This window comes from Tupaia chinensis, unplaced genomic scaffold (genome assembly GCF_000334495.1).
Source record: "Tupaia chinensis unplaced genomic scaffold, TupChi_1.0 Scaffold000406_1, whole genome shotgun sequence".
Classification (NCBI taxonomy): Eukaryota; Metazoa; Chordata; class Mammalia; order Scandentia; family Tupaiidae; genus Tupaia; species Tupaia belangeri.
In genome coordinates this window covers 1981876-1996822 of record NW_006159908.1, presented here as the reverse complement: position 1 = coordinate 1996822, position 14947 = coordinate 1981876, and the positions used below count along the sequence as shown (strand labels likewise).

At 38.4% G+C, this 14947-nt stretch overlaps 1 protein-coding gene across 1 annotated transcript in view; it reads left to right on the top strand.

The window, feature by feature from the left end:
- Nucleotides 1-14947, top strand: part of SEMA3C (semaphorin 3C) — a 194960-nt gene that overhangs the window by 138699 nt on the left and 41314 nt on the right. Inside the window, exon 12 of the mRNA XM_027774140.1 lies at nucleotides 6992-7214. Coding sequence (XP_027629941.1) covers nucleotides 6992-7214 — 223 coding nt within the window. The remainder of the gene's footprint in view (nucleotides 1-6991; nucleotides 7215-14947) is intronic.

Here is a 14947-nt window from a genome sequence, read left to right as displayed (position 1 = left end):
TCTTTTAGACCATGAATGATGGCCGTGTTAGTAAACGGCCTAACCGGCAAGTCCAAGTCAGGAGGAAGAAGCCTGCCAATTGTGTCATAATGTTTTTCCATAAGTAATTTGAGTTTGTGGGAGAAACAAGACACCTTTGGTATGTTGCAAAGGGCAGCCAAAGACTGCAGACTTTCTGTGGCTGAGCTAACATATTACATTATTCTGTTGCAAAAATGTATAAAGCTTCTGCAGGAATTGTGTTTGTGCATACTGTGTATCCTCTTAAAGTACAGTAGTATCTAATAAAAATGTTCAGTTTTGACATCTATTTGTAAGTGTCTAATACCAGCAAAGAAACAAAGAAAATTCATTATCCACGTTGTCAGTGGTGACAAGGAAAAGAGACGATCATCTCTGGCACTTTTTTGATTGCATGCATCTTTTGTTTGTACATTAGAAGTATTTTATTTCTCAGACATGTTTAAAAACATTTGACTCTAAAATTTGCAATAAAATTGAACACATAAGACATATAGTCATGAAAAGTTATTTGCATGTGGTCTCATACTATTATTCAAAAGAAGTGAATAAAATAAAAATAAGTATTCATGTAGTCCAGAGAAGAGATTATGGTGGGAGAGCTTTATTTGGGAACTCATTTACATATACATATATACATATATATATATGTATATATATGACATTGAAATGGATCTAGAGAGTGATCAGATACAGATAAATTGGGGTTAAGTAAGGAGGGGAGAGTTTCAGATAAAGGGTACAGTGCATAGAAATGAAAGTGAGTCCTGAAAGTTGTCATGGGCAAGTGGGACTAAAGCAATGGACTTCTGTATTTAATGGAGGGCAAATAGAAGGAAGATGAGGGCCAGCATGTAGCATGTTCATTAAGGTGTGGGACTCCTACATGGACAACCATAGGTTGAGTCCCAGACCTGGCAGCTTGCTGTTTCAATTTCTCTCTCTCTCTCTCTCTCTAATGAGCATGCATGCCCTATAGCAGACTGAAAGTAATAATGATAATAAATTTTAAAATTAAATAAATAATCTTTTTTTTTTTTGGAGTTTTTTGCTACAGGGTACATACACTTGCCTGAGAGACAGAGAGATAGAAAGTGAGAAGTCACCCCCAGGGAGGTTGGCCATGCTGCAATCTGTTTTCCGCCATTGTTTTCTGGGATTTGGGGCATGCATGCACATGTACCTGGTGTGAGTTTCAAGCTACCATGTCTGGGACTCAAACCATGATCAGCCATGTGGGAGTCCAGTGATGTAACTACTGCACCATCTGCTGGTCCCAATAAATAATTATTTTTTTAAAAGAAAGGGAGGGACTGCTGTATAAAAGTACACGTCTTCAACTAGGTAATTCTTTGATTTCAAAGAAAGGACCTAACTTACCAAGGATTTAAACATAAAATCACTTTCTCTTGGTATACAAATTTTTTAGACCAATGTGAGAAACTAGCCCAGATTCTGAAATGTCACCAACTATCTTGGTTTACTGATATCCCACTCATCTGCCAAGTGTTAGGTGAAGACTCTCTTGACCATGCCAGTCACTCCTTCTCTAACCAGTTTTGCATTTATTTTCTACTGTCTGTTTTCAGCCCCACCTCCTACCTCTCTTTCACTTTTGCTCTACTTTTTCCCTTATCTTCTGGCTCTATGTTCCAAGAATGCCCCAGGAATTAGAGTTCCTTAAACACTCCAAACTTTGTTTTCTCATCTGTAAACTTCCTCATTGACTCAGGCAGCCTTAAGTTTTCCACTAGTCTGAAAGAATTTTAAAATATTTGACTCCTGAGTATACAAAGCAATTGATCCTGAACAGGCTTATTACTTATTTTATATTTCTCTCAAATTATTACTATTTAATAGGTCTTCCAAAAAAACTATGCATAGATTTCAAATATTTTTGCACCAAAATAAAACTCATACTTTATTTTTCCATCAAGATTTTTGTTGTTGTTTTTTACTTTCTTTCTAGAGAGAGATATTTTTGCTATAGGGTGCATGTGCTCACCAGAAAGACAGACAGAGAAACAGAAAGCGAGAAATCACCCCCGCCATGCACCATGGGGGAAGGTCATGCCACAGACCTTTTTCCCCCATTATCCTCAGGATTTGGGGCACACACACACACATGTGGCCAGCGTGAGTTTTTAAGCTGCTGGGTCTGGGACTCGAACTGCAGTTGATTACATGTGAGTCCAGCAATGTAACCATTACTCCATCTGCTGGTCCTTTCCATCAATTTTTTTAGATTCCAATGTATTTTTCAACTTTTGCCACAAGCTGCATGTGCTCACAAGAGGGAGAAAAAGAGACAGGGGAAAAGTAAAAAAAAAAACTCTCTCATGGGGCATGGTCATGCTGTAAGCCCTTCATTTGTCACTTCTCACTGGCTTTGAGGCATACATACTCAAGCCCAGAGTGTTTCTCAAGCCGCTGGGTCCTGAACTCAAACTGCACAGTTGGCCATGTAAGATCCAGCTGCCCTCCCCAACACAACATGGGCTAGACTCCACTGTATATTTTGATATTTTGTTTTGACTATGTCCCTCCTACTTACTGGAATATTCATATCTAGAAGGTAATAGTACTTTTACTTATGTTCCCTACTGAGCATATCAAATGCTTTTTGACTAAAATATGTTCAAAGAATGACACATATATTACTATATAATTGTATTAATTCTTAGAGTAAATATAATGGATATGAGGATTACGAGAATGTTTAGGAACCTCAGAAGGCAGTGGGCATGTATGAATTCCTGAATATGGGGAAGAAGTGAGGTAAAGGCCATGACTGCTAATCCTTCCTTACCATGGTATTACCTTTCGTCACCTAGCATAGTAATACAAACACTTAAAATGTCTTTACTCAAAAAAGGAGTGCTTATCATTGCTTGATAAACAGAATGCTGGAAGAACTGAAGAATAACAAACATTCAAAGGAGAAAATTAACCACAGTTATTTATGACTGTTTGTAGAGAAAATTTAACCTTCTGAAGAATAAGACACAGCCTAGTTAATGGACAAAGGCTCTTATTGTATGATAGTACATGGATGTTATGTTATCTTGAGATTTCAATGCACAAGGTGAGGGAAAAATTCATCACAATTACACTTGACAGTGTTACACTGAGCAAACTCAGTAGTACAGATCGAGTCTATAAAGGGCGATCAATTTTATTCTTGTCGCCATTATTGTCATTCATCCTATGTCTTATCTACAAAGTTTATGCCATAAATCAAGGGAAGAATTAATTATCATCAAAAATAATTCTTTCGTAAATTTGAAGATTAACTCATACTAGGAGATTCTGGTTTCAACAGAAGAAGGTCACTGTGAATACAAAACAAAAGTCCCAAATGTGGGCTATTTGGATGAATTTAAAATAATTTGTTTCACTTGATTGATTTGGGTTGCCTATTTCTTAACAATGGTTTGAGGCAACCTTAACACAATTATTATATGAAATCCAGTTACTTTTAAGTAAAGCCAAAAAGTAGACATTGGTAATTTAATGGCCTTATTACACATCAAGCTGTACTAGTAGAGACCTGTATAAATTTCTTAGTGATGTATGGTAACTTTGGATTTTCTGGAACTTAAAAAGGAGAATGCTTGCAAAAATCTAAAGAGACATCTCATCTCAGCAAGCCATAATTAGTGGTGTGTTATGAAGGCCTGGAACTACTTAAATTGCCCATGCATTGTACTTTCCATGTTTTTATTCATTTAGCAATGTGTTTCCCTTTTTCCACTTTGTGTGAAGAAAGCGGGTAGAAAAGATTCATAATTCTATACTTTGCAGAAGTATGGAACATACCCATCAACATAGAACAACCTCAAATTAAATTCATTGTCTTCACTTTGGTCTTCATTGTGGGCAATTTATAAACATGTATATTCCAATGTAATGTTTTCTCTTGAAAGAAAAATGTGAACCCCAGATGAAAGAAAGTCCAGTTAACGGCATAAGGAATGGTTTCCTTACTTGTCTAATTATCTCCTTTGCTAAGTCATTTAATGCTCATATGCCTCTCCAAAAAAAAAAAAAGAGAGAGAGAGAGAGAAAGAGAGAGAGAGAGAGCTATATATGCTGGTCTTGTAAAAAGTTCTAGTAACTTGGTCTAACTTTAATGTCAAAACCTAGTCTACAAATTATACTCAGTGATGCAATCTAAATGAGTAACATTGTGTTTCTAATCTACAGAGATGTGTTTGCAAATGTGGGTCTGCCTGGCAACAAAGGCCCACTCACAGGCAATCATATTATCAGACCTAGCTGATGTAAGGATTTAATCTAAAGGCTGCCATAGTCTGTGCCATCCCCAAAGTTCTTATTCTTTTTTCAATAAATCAATGTTGGGAACCAGCAGTTAGTGTAATGGCTATGTCGCTGAATTCCCACATAGTCGACCGCGGTTCGCGTCCCAGACCCGGTGGCTTAAAACTCACGCAGGGCACGTGTGTGTGCATGCCCAAGATCCCGAGAGGAGAATGGAGAAGGGATTGCAGTGTAGCCATCCCCCCTGGGGGGTGATTTCTCGCTTTCTGTCTCTATGTCTCTGTCTGGCGAGTGTATGCGCCCTATAGCGAAAAAATCCTCCAAAAAAAATGTAAAAGAAAAAAATAAAAATAAATAATAAATCAATGTAAAAAATGTGTTGGATTTCACACAGCATTCCATCGCCTGTTGAAATCTGGCAGAACTAGACATACCCAGCATAAGAGCAATCTGCGGAAATAAGTGTCATTGCTGCTCTTGAAAAAGGCATGGCTTTCCAGTTTGTCACGGTCCCCAATCTATCCTACCATTCACCATCGATGCTGCGCCTTGTGCTGTTGACCAGGAAGCTTGCTCTGTTTCTTTCTTTTTACCTCCTACCTCTCTAAAGAGGACAAAAGAAAAAAACTAAAATGAAAGTGCTATGTGTTTCAAGAAAATATGACAAAGCGATTTTGTTTCTGGAAGTAGAGATAGTGAAAGGTATCTAAAAGGATAAGGTAACTCATGCTTGTATCTGTTTAAATATTCGAACCAATCACTTTGCTCCTATCAGTTAGCACTCCTGTTAGTAAGTCTGAGTTTCAAGCTTCAGCAGTTGTAAGCCTGCCCTCAAGTTTGGCCTCAGGTGCCCCTTCAGTGGAACCTTCTCCTCAGAAGCCCTTGTCAGGCTCCCTTTCCAGAACTGCTGAAGTCGTCCAACAGTCTTTTTTTCCAAACTCATTACTGTGATCTGCCTATTCCTTTGGACTTCATGCTCTGAATCTTTCCTTCCCTGGCCAGAATTGAAGTCCCTGTTTCATACTACTTCTTCACTCAGATTTCAGGCCCGATATAATTCACTCGTTTAACTTCTCTTTATAGAGAAGTTTTTAACACTTTTTTAACACTTTTGTTATAGATCTGATGACAAAATGATGAACAAAATAGACAAAGTTACATTCAACAGACAGATTATGGTCTGGGGCAGGAGAAACACAAAATACAGAAGCAAGTAATATATACTGTCAGGTAAATGAGGACTATGAATAAAAATCGCAGGGTAAGGAGACAAAGTGGAACTAGACCGGGGAGTTATTTTTATTTCATCAGCTTTAAGGAAGTAACATGTGAACTGAGAACTGAATGAGGTAACAGAGAAAGCCTCGGGGTGGTCTGAGGAAGAGTGTGCCAGACAGGGAATAGCAAGTGCCAAGATCCCAGTGGGGAAGCAAGCTTGAGGCCTAGGAGCAGCAAGGACTAGTATGGAAGGGGCCAGCTCAGGCTGGATCATGCAGGGGCTTGTGGGCCTTTCCAAACTGTTGGGTTTTTATTCTGAGGCAATGGGCATCGTTGGAGTCTTTTCTAAAGGTGAATTATCAGACCTAATTAGCCACATCCAATCTAAGCTCCAACTCCTGAGATTCTCCTTTTTTACAGTTTATTTATTTCATCCATGAGAGAAGGAAAAAGAGAGACCCTAATAGGGGCTTCCCACCACAATACAACTGCCATCCTCAGCCAGCCATGATCACAGGCATTCACTCACGCCTGGCATGGGCAGGGAGACCTTGGGATACAGACCTTCCCAGAGAGCCTCTGCATTGCGGAGGGTTGTATTTAGTACTATGCCGCTGTGGTACGCAGTTTTTTCAGAAGGGAAGATGACATGAAATAAAGCGGTTGCATATTAGAGTTCTGATCGCATTTGATAATGACAGTATACTCTAAGTAGTACCAGAATTAGACTGATTCTACGAGGTTTTTTCTAACAATGTAGTGTCTGGCACAAAATGAGAAACAGAAAAGTGATTGATAAGAAGGGTAACAACTTTTGTCATGGGGGACCAGCAGTTAGCATAATGGCTATGTCGCTGGACTCCCACGTCTGACTCTTTCTGGCGAGTGCACTGCACCCTGTAGCAAAAACTTCTCCCCCCAAAAAAAAAAAAAAATTATCATGGGACCAGCAGATGGCACAATGACTGCGTCGCTGGACTCCCACGTAATCGACCGCAGTTTGAATCCTGGACCTGGTGGCTTAAGCTCAAGCTGGGCTCATGTGTGTCATGCCCAAGATCCCGAGAGGAGAATGGAGGAAAAGGGAATTGTGGCGTGGCCATCCCCACCCTGGGGTGTGATTTCTCACTTTCTGTCTCTCTGTCTCTTTCTCTGTCTTTCTGGCAAGCGCATGCACCCTATAGCAAAAACCTCTCCAAATAAAGTTTTATCATATATAAAACGGTATCAGCTCCTCTCTGAAAACAAATAGGGTAGGATAGGTGGACAGTTTTATTCAAATCATCAAATTATGCACTGTATTAATTTTCAACATGTAGTCTTATCTATTACATCTAGTTGTGCTTTTTATTTTCAATGGGTCGCAAAAACAATTAACTCAAGCTTCTAGGTGTTTTGAAAAGTAGAGTTATTTTGATTATTACTAAAACAAAGTAACTGTTTTATAACTTGGCTCTTTTAAAATGTTTAGTGCCCTGGAGGAGCATTTACACCCAACATGCGAACCACCAAGGAGTTCCCTGATGATGTGGTCACTTTCATTCGGAACCACCCTCTCATGTACAATTCCATCTACCCCATCCACAAGAGGCCCTTGATTGTGCGTATCGGCACTGACTACAAGTACACAAAGATAGCCGTGGATCGAGTGAATGCAGCCGATGGGAGATACCACGTCCTGTTTCTGGGGACAGGTAAGAATCCGAACTGAAGCTGTCCCATAATGTGTAGTTCTCTGTTGGCACTGAGGAGGCACTTAATCTGTCCATGCCTCAGTTTCCACATATGTAAAATGAAGCTAATAAAATTAATTTTAGAGCTGTTCTGAGGAACAGATGAGTAAATGTATTAGAAGCATCTAAAACCGTTCCTGGCATATATTGTGGTCAAACATGAGTATAACAAACTGAATTGAAGAACAGGAAATTTCAGCTGTGGGTAAGTACTCCTCAAAACTGAAGCAATTTCTGTGACTTTTACAAATACATGGAGCCATTTTCCAAGGATGATGGGAGAGTTGGATAACATTCTGTGTGATTTGTGGATGTAAACTTTACTCAAATGCACACAGTTTTTGTTTTGTTTTGTTTTGTTTTTTTACAATATTAATGGTGCTCTTTTAATACATATACAATCTCTGTCACTTTAGTAGAAGTTGAGTGAAAATGCTCTTGTTTATGGGCCTAATGTGACTAGCCTAGTCATTTCCAACAGTGGTTCTCAGAGTGGTCCTCAGATGAGTAAAATCAATATCACCAGAACTTGTTAGAAATGCAAATTTTCAGGCCCCCCCCTCAGGAATTCTAGGGAGGAAACCCAGCCATCTGTGTTTTAATAAGCCCTCCAGGTCATTCTGGTGCACACTGAAGTCTGAGACACCCACTACTCAGGGGAAAGAAACACTGACTTGCTAATCAGGCAATAATTAAAATTATATTTCTGTGCCAGGCTTATTTCACTTAACTTTATGTCCTCTCAATTCATGTTGTCAATAATGACAGGATTCCAAACATCTGTGACTACTTTGTAGGGAGCAATAAAATTTCTTCCCGTGTCTTATCATAATATCAGAACTACTCCATGAAACTAGATAGTTTTTCTATTATAATAGTTTAGGAAATAGATATAAAATATCCCCATAAAATCATAAAACATGGCAGTCGTGGAAAATGTATTTTGAATTAATCAATCAGTTTAAGATGTGGGTGGATACTTCTTGGCTGAATAAAATTTCCGAAGTGTGGTTTTCTCATGAAGTTCTTATTTTATCCTTTTACATTCCTCTACCTTAACCCTGGATATGATTTTCTTATGCTTGTATAAGTTTCTTTTGTTTTGGTCTAAAGGTGAGGATCATCTAAATGTGCTGTTTGGCATCCTCTTCCACACTTGGACACATCTGAGTTTCCTTCCACTGTTCCTCTCTTTGCTTGCCTGACATCTAAGAATAATCCTTCCTTCCCAGACCAACCATTCTCCACTCTGCTCTCAATTTTTATTCCGTCTTGTCATCTCTAGGACCTTTGTTGTGACCTATGTTCTTATTCGCTGTATTCTTCCATTTCATCCTCCACTGATCCTTCACTTGGCAACCTTATGCCGGAATATGGAACTACGCATGCATCTTCACCCATGGCCATTCTGCCGTATTGCTGTTGTTTCCAAGGTCTTGAATGTTTTCATGGTTAAAAAATTCAATCTTTTAACCATTGAGTCACCTCTCTCTCCTGTTTGCATCATTTTCCATCGCCTATTGCTCCAACCATGTGTCATAAAATTCCTCTTGTTCTCTGGAAATTCTTTCTTCTTTAACCTGGTTTCCTCTAGCCCAAGAATGTGGGCGTTCGCTAAAGGTCTGTCTGTAATCCTCTTTTTTAAAAAGAAAAAAAATAATCTTCAGCTGTCTTATTTATTTTATTTCAATGATCTAGTCTATAGAAACAAATACAAAATGGGGGCCGATAGATGGCATGGTGGTTTAGGGCACTGGACTCCCACATGGCCAACCATGGACCTGGTGGTGTGTTTCTCACTTTCGAGCTCGCCCTCTCTGTCTGTCTGTCTGTCTGTCTCTCTCTTTCTTCCTCATTCTGTCCCTCTCTGGTCAAATTTAAATAAATAAATGAATAAATAAATAAACCTTAAGATAATAAAAATAATTCTTTAAAAAAAGAAACAAATCCAAAATTTATATTGCTAATCCTTGCTATTTCCTGAGCTCAATATTTGCATTCACAATTTACTCTCAGATTGTACAAATTGTGTAACCTATTAACACTTCAAACATCATACTTGAAACTCAATTTATTCTCTTTTAAGGCTCTAACCAGTTTAATCTCTAGCCTCCCATATTTGTGTTCATTACTATGCATATTCCTCTCAAGGTTCTGTTTCTCCTTGATATTTAATCTCTCTCTCAGAATATCACAATACCTGGTAAGCCCAATAAGTATTTGTCAAGAAGAATTGGACATTATGGCTGTGTGCATTATTATTTGTGTAATGAAATGTATTCATAAATTACTACAAAGCTAATCTTCATTTGCATGTAAGCTGTGTGTCCCCAAAGCTATAGCTTTTATGTAAATGAATGCAAAGGTTTGCTTTTAGCCTCAGCTCAGGTTATCCAGTGTGAAATTTACATTTGAAAAAAAATTTTTTTCCCCTGAAACTAAGTGGCAGTTTAGAGTCATACCTCTCTCTAATGTCTCACATTACCCAGAAAAAAAAAAAGAAAGGCTTTTCTTTTTTTCCCTTTGAGGCCTGTCTTAAGGGTTGACTTCAAAGATGCCACCATCCAGCTGTTTTTTCATAAAAGGCTATGTAAAATACGTAGATTTCATGAATGGAGTTCTCAAGCATTAATAAACTCTAGCAGTGTTTATCCAGAAGACAGTAAGAAATAGACTTTTGCACAAATTCGTGGGTGTTTCCTGGTAGATTCCGGCACCTTTATATAGATCTTTTCTGTGGGTACTGAAACACGTGTCGCTTTCAAAAACAATATTTAGGCATATGTTTTTCATTGTAGCGAGAAGCTTCACTAATGAGTGCTTACAAAGCCACAGGAGGCTCTCACACATTCTATGATAGGAAAGTGAATGCTGGGACAGGGCCTCTGCCAGCAGCCTCTTACTAGAGAGATGGTCACTCACTCAGCCACTGAACCACACTCACGGTCAAACGGACTGCACTGTGATTTACCAACAGCGATTTCGATTTACCCAAAACACTGACAACCACTTTATTGGTATAAAACATTCACTGCCCAAGTCATTCTTGAATTGACAGGTAAAATTTCTTCCAGAGAATTTCTGTGCTTATTTATTACTAAAAGTGAACAAAATCGCCTTTTCCGCCATGGCACTTGGAAGAGCACAAGGTGCCGTCCTCAGTATTTCTTAACTTTGCGAACCTCCATGTCTTGGGAAAGAAACATTTCTTGGGCATAGCCAAATCTCCCAGGGCCAAAGCCCTCCAACTGTTAGAAATATGCTTGGGCCAGCAGATGGTTGGTGGTTAAAGGTGTTGGATTCCACAGGGGCCACTCCATAGTTAGAGTCCCAGACCAGAAGCTTATAAAACACACTGGGGGTAGGGGGCAGCAAATGGTGCCATGGTTAAGGCGCCAGACTCCCACATGGCTGACCAGAGTTCAAGTCCCGGACCTGAAGGCTTGCTTTCCCACTTTCCCTCTCTCTGTCTCTTTCTAGTGAGTGCATTCATTCTGTACCAAATGAAAAAAATGGTAATAATGATAAATAAAATTAAATATTTAAAAAAATTAAAAAACACTGTGGTTTATGGTTATTTGCCCAAAATCCCAAGAGGAGAATGGAGAAGAAGAGATTGTAGCGTGGCCATGCCCCAGGGACTGATTTCTCATGTTCTCTCATTTTCTGTCTCTTTCCAGTGAGCACATGTGCCCTGTGGAGGGGAGGGGGACCTAAAAAATAGACTCATGTGGCAGTCACCATGGTCAGCGATGCTGAAACCATATAGGGATGTCCTGGGTGTCCTGAGATGTCCCTGTGCACACCAGGAGCACGTTCCCATGGTGCTGGCCAGTTGCAGCTGGGGGTGGGATCACAGTATGAAGCCCCGTTGGGGCTGCCTCTCTATCACTCTCGTCTCTCTCTGTCTCTATCAGTCTCTCTCTCAAGGAAGAAATAAATAAACTTAAAAAAATTATAATAGTGGTCCAATTATTGCCACAGTGAAGATAGTTACGCTCATGGTTTCCCTTCTGTGCCATTACAGAAAATTCAGGGCAACTCAATAACATGAGTCCTCAAAGAAAATGCCATAGAAGAAACTTATGTGAAAGTTCATTGGAATGCAAGTAGAGTATTATGTACTGTACTCACTTTAAATATTATGAATGAATATATAGCTCACAGAATCTTCACGGTGTTTGTGTGGGCGCAGTGTCTGGTAGCGATTATAATTAGTCCATTAGCATTATGGTGTTCCACTCTGGCTGAGTTCGAGATGCTGGTAATCTTGCTGTTGTTCATGCATTGAACTGCTTCAGAATAGTTTTGGTTTTCTGGCAGATGCTAAGCAAAACAAACACAATTATGAGTGAAAAGACAAAGAGGAGATAAAAAGAAGGAAGAGAGCAAGAGAGGAAGGAAGGGAGGAGGGAGAGAGGAATTATGTATTAATGTATTGTTCTCATAAATGAGAAGTCAGCTTTGTCCTCAGAACTTTACCAAGATCTACTGTAGCAGTTGTCCAACTATTCGTATATCTTCTGGATCAAATCAAGCCTACTGTACATTCTGTATGGTATATACATTAAGAATGTTGTTTTATCTTTTCGAATGATTGAAAAAAATACAAAGATTTCATAAGCAGAGAAAATTTTAAGATGTTTTGTCTCAGTATTTATAAGTAAAGTTTTACTAGGTTATAGCCATACCCATTCATTTTCATTTTTCTGGGACAGCTTTTGTACCCAAGGACAGAGTTGAGTAGTTGTCACAGAGGCCTTTTGGCTTTAAAAACCTAAAATACATATTTTTGATCTTTTACAGAAAAAAACCTATGACCATTGTTTTGGTGGCTAATTTGAAAATTCTTGAAAAATTAAGACTTATGAGTTATTTTATAATATCTAGATATTTTAGAAGAATTTGTAATGTTGCACAAAATAGAAACTTTTTTCTCTTATCCTGAGTTTTAAAAAAATTCACTATTTTATGAAAACTTAAACTGAAAACTAAGTTTCCTTAATTATTTTCCCACTCATTCTTTCTACTAGCTCCTATTTAAAAAGAAGCGTAGGTAGAAAAAAGTATTTTAAAATCTATGCTTTCTGGACCAGTGGGTGGCATAATGGTTATGTTGCTGGACTCCCACATAGTCATACATAGTTCAAGTCCCAGACCCGGAAGTTTAAAACTCATGCCGGGTGCATATGCATGCGTGCCCAAAATCCTGAGAGGAGATTGGAGGAGAAGGGGTTGTGGTGTGGGCATCCCCTCTGGGGGATGATTTCTTGCTTTCTGTCTCTCTGTGTGTCTCTGGCGAGCACACACACCCTATAGCAAAAAATCTCTCTCTCAAAAAAAAATCTGTGCTTTCTTTCCATCTGTAGGGTTTTGTTGTTGTTTGTTTGTTTTCTGCATCTTTAAGAAGAGCCATAAAATAGCAAGCAAGTGGTCTCATAGGATTAACATTTCTATTTTAACTTTGCCACCTACTGCTTACATCCAGGCCATTGCTCCAATCAGTCTGTGGTACATGGTCCAGAGACTTCTGCCTGTTTTCCTTTTCCTTCTGGAGTTATGACAATATTTAAGTGCCTGGGTCAGGTTTAGACACATTCTGTCATATTTATATTTTTAGCACCGTAGATGAATCAGAATGACACATGGTTTTTGATGAAAGTGTAATAACATTCTTGACAATGTGTGTTAGAGGTTTAGGATGATGTAACACCATTATGATTTTTTTAATGAAGGGTCAATACATGTGGTGTTTGGCCAGAGTTTTTATACAGTATATAGTGTGTTATGGGTCTTACTAGCTTCTGTGGAACTGAGTGAGTACTAAGTTGCTGCACTGGTTAGTAAGTCCTTTGTGTGGAGTTGTGAAACGTGGGCCACATATGTGATAGAAGCCCTGAATGCTTGCTGCAGCTTTTGAGAATAACTGCCTTCATAGGAACTAAACAGTTCTGGCAGCTGGATCTCTTGAAATGGCATACTTCATGAACTGCAGAGCCAGTAATATTGATTTTTAAAGAACTCCCTGAAATACTCCATGTAAAATCTGATAGGCGAAACAATACATTTGTGTTCAGAAAAGACTACTGTTGGCAATCATGCATCACTCTAAGGATGATGTTTAGACTTCCTCTTTGCTTAGGAGTAAGGAACAAATCCTTTTGTAAGTCATTGGTTTTTAGCAACATTGTGGGTCACTGATTTCCAAAGCAGAATCCGCAAACTTCTGAGTGTCCACCAAGGATTCTACAGGGATTTTCACAGCAGGAAATGCTAATGGAACAGAGCAGAATGATGGCTGAATTGATGGAAGAAAGATGATAAGCCACGGTGTCATGGCTACTAGATCAAGTAGAAAAGTAGCAACAGGGGTGTGTGAAGAGAAATAGAAAAAAAAAAGGAAACTAGTCCATAGAGCGCTAATCTGGAGACAAGTGTTTCATTTAAAATTTCCTTTAAAAAGAAAATTTATTAAAAATAAATATGTGGCTAACTGCTGAAATAAAGTTATTTCAAAAACCAGATTAGTTTTTCTTTAACCTTTAATCTTTAGAGATCTATTCTTTTAAGGATAGTGTAATATCTCATGTAACAGTTTTGCAAACTTTATTGTTGATAGTTTGCTTGAATTACTCGTTTATTCAGTATTGAATATATTATGCAAATAAATATACTTTTTCCCATTTCTGGAATATTTTACTATTACAATGTTAATTAAATTTATTTATAATGTTTACCTTTGCCAGATATGTTATATGGATTATCTCACCAACCCTCAGAGATACCTTGTCAGAAATTGTAAGAACAGGCTCCACAGAGAGCAGGGATATTGGTCTGATTTATCTAGTGCTATATCCTCAAGACCTGGGCTAATGCATCATTCAAAGTAGTAACTTCACTGATATAATTTGAATGCCTGAGTGAATGAGCTACACTCATCCCCCATTGTGTCTAGACAGAATCTCAGATGGTTCAGGTCACATAGATATTTACTGTAGGATGCAATCACAACATAAACTCATGCTGTCTGATTTCACATTCTAAATTTGTCCTCTTCGTATTCCTACCTCATTTACCTTTGCTGCTCTATATTGTGTTTGCTAATGAGTTTAATTTTATTTATGTTTTCTCATTTACTATGAATTAACTGTCTCACCCACATACGTCAAGATGGTACTGCTGATATGCGACATTCAACATTAAGCACTGGCATTTCTTTGTTTCCATGCTATCACTCACTTTCACCCATCCACATATTGTCACCAAGTCTTATATGTGAACAAGATGCATCTTGTGAGGTGACAGAGAAGACTTGGACAAGCTTCGCCTTGGAACAGAATGGATCTTTGTGTGTGAATTAACTTGCTAGAATTTGTCCTGTGAATCTGATATATCTTATGTCAGTTCCATTATATTTAGGAATGAAGAAGGAAACATTTAGCGGGAGAGAGAGGATGCAAAAAATAGAGTTGGATTTCACCTTAATTTGTAATGCCTTTCTGGATTTTTGTGCATTTAAAATTTATTTTTAAAAAGATCAAAGGTCTGTATTTAAACTGTCTTACAAACTAATCAAAACTTACATAGACCTCTTTAGTATGCTTCTGGTTACTTAGAATGGATTCTGCTTAGTTGATTGGCGTATTGGGAGGGTTTGAGACTATCACGCAAGGACACAGTGCCTGTCAGCAGGA